At 33.8% G+C, this 1,686-nt stretch overlaps 1 protein-coding gene across 1 annotated transcript; it reads right to left on the reverse strand.

Moving 5' to 3' along the window:
* Positions 1 to 6: 6 nt before the first annotated feature.
* LOC108626989 (O-glucosyltransferase rumi homolog) lies at positions 7 to 1,682 on the reverse strand (the record flags this gene model as incomplete). The annotated part of the gene is made up of 6 exons (XM_018027988.1): positions 7 to 241; positions 337 to 569; positions 664 to 942; positions 1,054 to 1,255; positions 1,325 to 1,499; positions 1,568 to 1,682. Coding segments are annotated over 6 exons (1,209 nt in total), but the record flags the coding sequence as incomplete, so codon positions are not given.
* Between the last annotated feature and the right edge of the window lie 4 nt (positions 1,683 to 1,686).

Below are 1,686 nucleotides of genomic sequence, written 5' to 3' on the forward strand. Positions count from 1 at the left end.
AAATATATATTAAATAATGTATTACTATTATTCTCATCAGGATTTCTCCGTCCTGTTAATTTTAATCAAATGTTTGTCTAAAGTCGCTTTATATGTTAGGAGTTCCGAGTATTTTTTAAGAAGTTTCTCCCAAAATTGCTCAATGTCTGCCATCCTCAAATTATTCCATATGAAATCTCTTCCACGGTCTGCAATTGTTTTCGATAATTTATCATTATGTATAACAAACTGTATCAACGACCTGTAAATGTGTACAGTAAATACGATAAATGATAAAAATAGCGATACTTTGTAAAACAATGAATTTGAATTTAAAAATACATAGTAGTAACTTACTCTAACACCGTTTGATCAGCATCTTTCGGAACGGGAATGTAATGTAACCAAGGTAACATCGCATCGTAATAAAATTCAGTCCATTCATCACCAACGTGGAATACTAACGATCGGCACAGAAATAAGTGTTTGTGCCTAAACGAGGCTGCAACACCTCGATAATTAAATAAGTATTTGTAATTACAGTGTGCTTCCAACGGAACTTCAGACGCCGGAGGCGCATACAACGTATCCTAATAGCGGCAATAATAATAATAATAATGTGCAACATTCATCTATCAACGAAATAGCCTGAATTAGCCAGAAATGCAAACAGGAGATTATTACTTCGTCAGACTTCCATGCTTGATTTTTTGTATACCGAGCATCTACCAACTCTGGCCTTTTACGGCTTAATAATACTAAATTGTCACGTTCCGCGCTTGTTCTGGAACCACGAAAAAACGCTTTATTTTCTTTTCTCTCCCAAACTGTATTATTGCTAGCTTTATCCAATGATCGACGGTGCTCGTCCCACCTCCCAAGACCACGGGGATACAAAGAAATTGCAGGGCCACCTTCCCAGAATGACCATGCTGGATATGTAATATCATAATACTGTCGAGTCTACAAATATATATTATGTTACTGAATGTAAACTGAATTTTCTTCATATCTACAAACAAGTGTTTAAGAATCTCTAGACATGATTGATCATATGGAATGAATTTTGCTTGCCTTACTGAATGAAAAGATAGGTAAAGGGCTCCCAAAATGTTTACTGGATTGTGGATAATCTCTTACATTTATAACCAAATCCATATCTGGCAGTCGAGGAGCGAGTTTTAAGATAAAGTGCTCTATACCTGCACATCTTGAAGGAAACATGCACTCTTTCTGTCTGTACAATTTCCCATCTATTATCTGATAAAAGGTTCCCCTACAAAAAGTCATCTAGCTTTTAATAAAACGTTCCATCATATCCGTAATCATTGTATTGTACACCTACCTATTTTTTGCGATACTTATTAAATCTTTGTTTATACCCTCTTCCTTAAAAGGTTTCAAATCACGTAAAATAATATTGTTGTAACAATCATTGTTATTATTATTACAGGTATTGTAATAATTATTTTCTGCTTCCTCAATAGCATTATAATATTTCGTATACTGCTCATTTAAAACTGAAGAAAGGAACTGTTAATACACAACAGACAATCAAGAAATCTGAGAAGAGGGCATGTTCAAGTACCTTTTTTATATTGTATATTACATTCTTTTTTCTCACCACATGCTGCTGTACTATCAACGGAACAATATTCTTCTTCGCAATTGGCTATCCAAAAAGTAGTTAATAAAATAATATAATTT

Source organism: Ceratina calcarata, unplaced genomic scaffold, assembly GCF_001652005.2.
Source record: "Ceratina calcarata isolate Rehan_Ccalc_2016 unplaced genomic scaffold, ASM165200v1 scaffold4357, whole genome shotgun sequence".
NCBI lineage: Eukaryota > Metazoa > Arthropoda > Insecta > Hymenoptera > Apidae > Ceratina > Ceratina calcarata.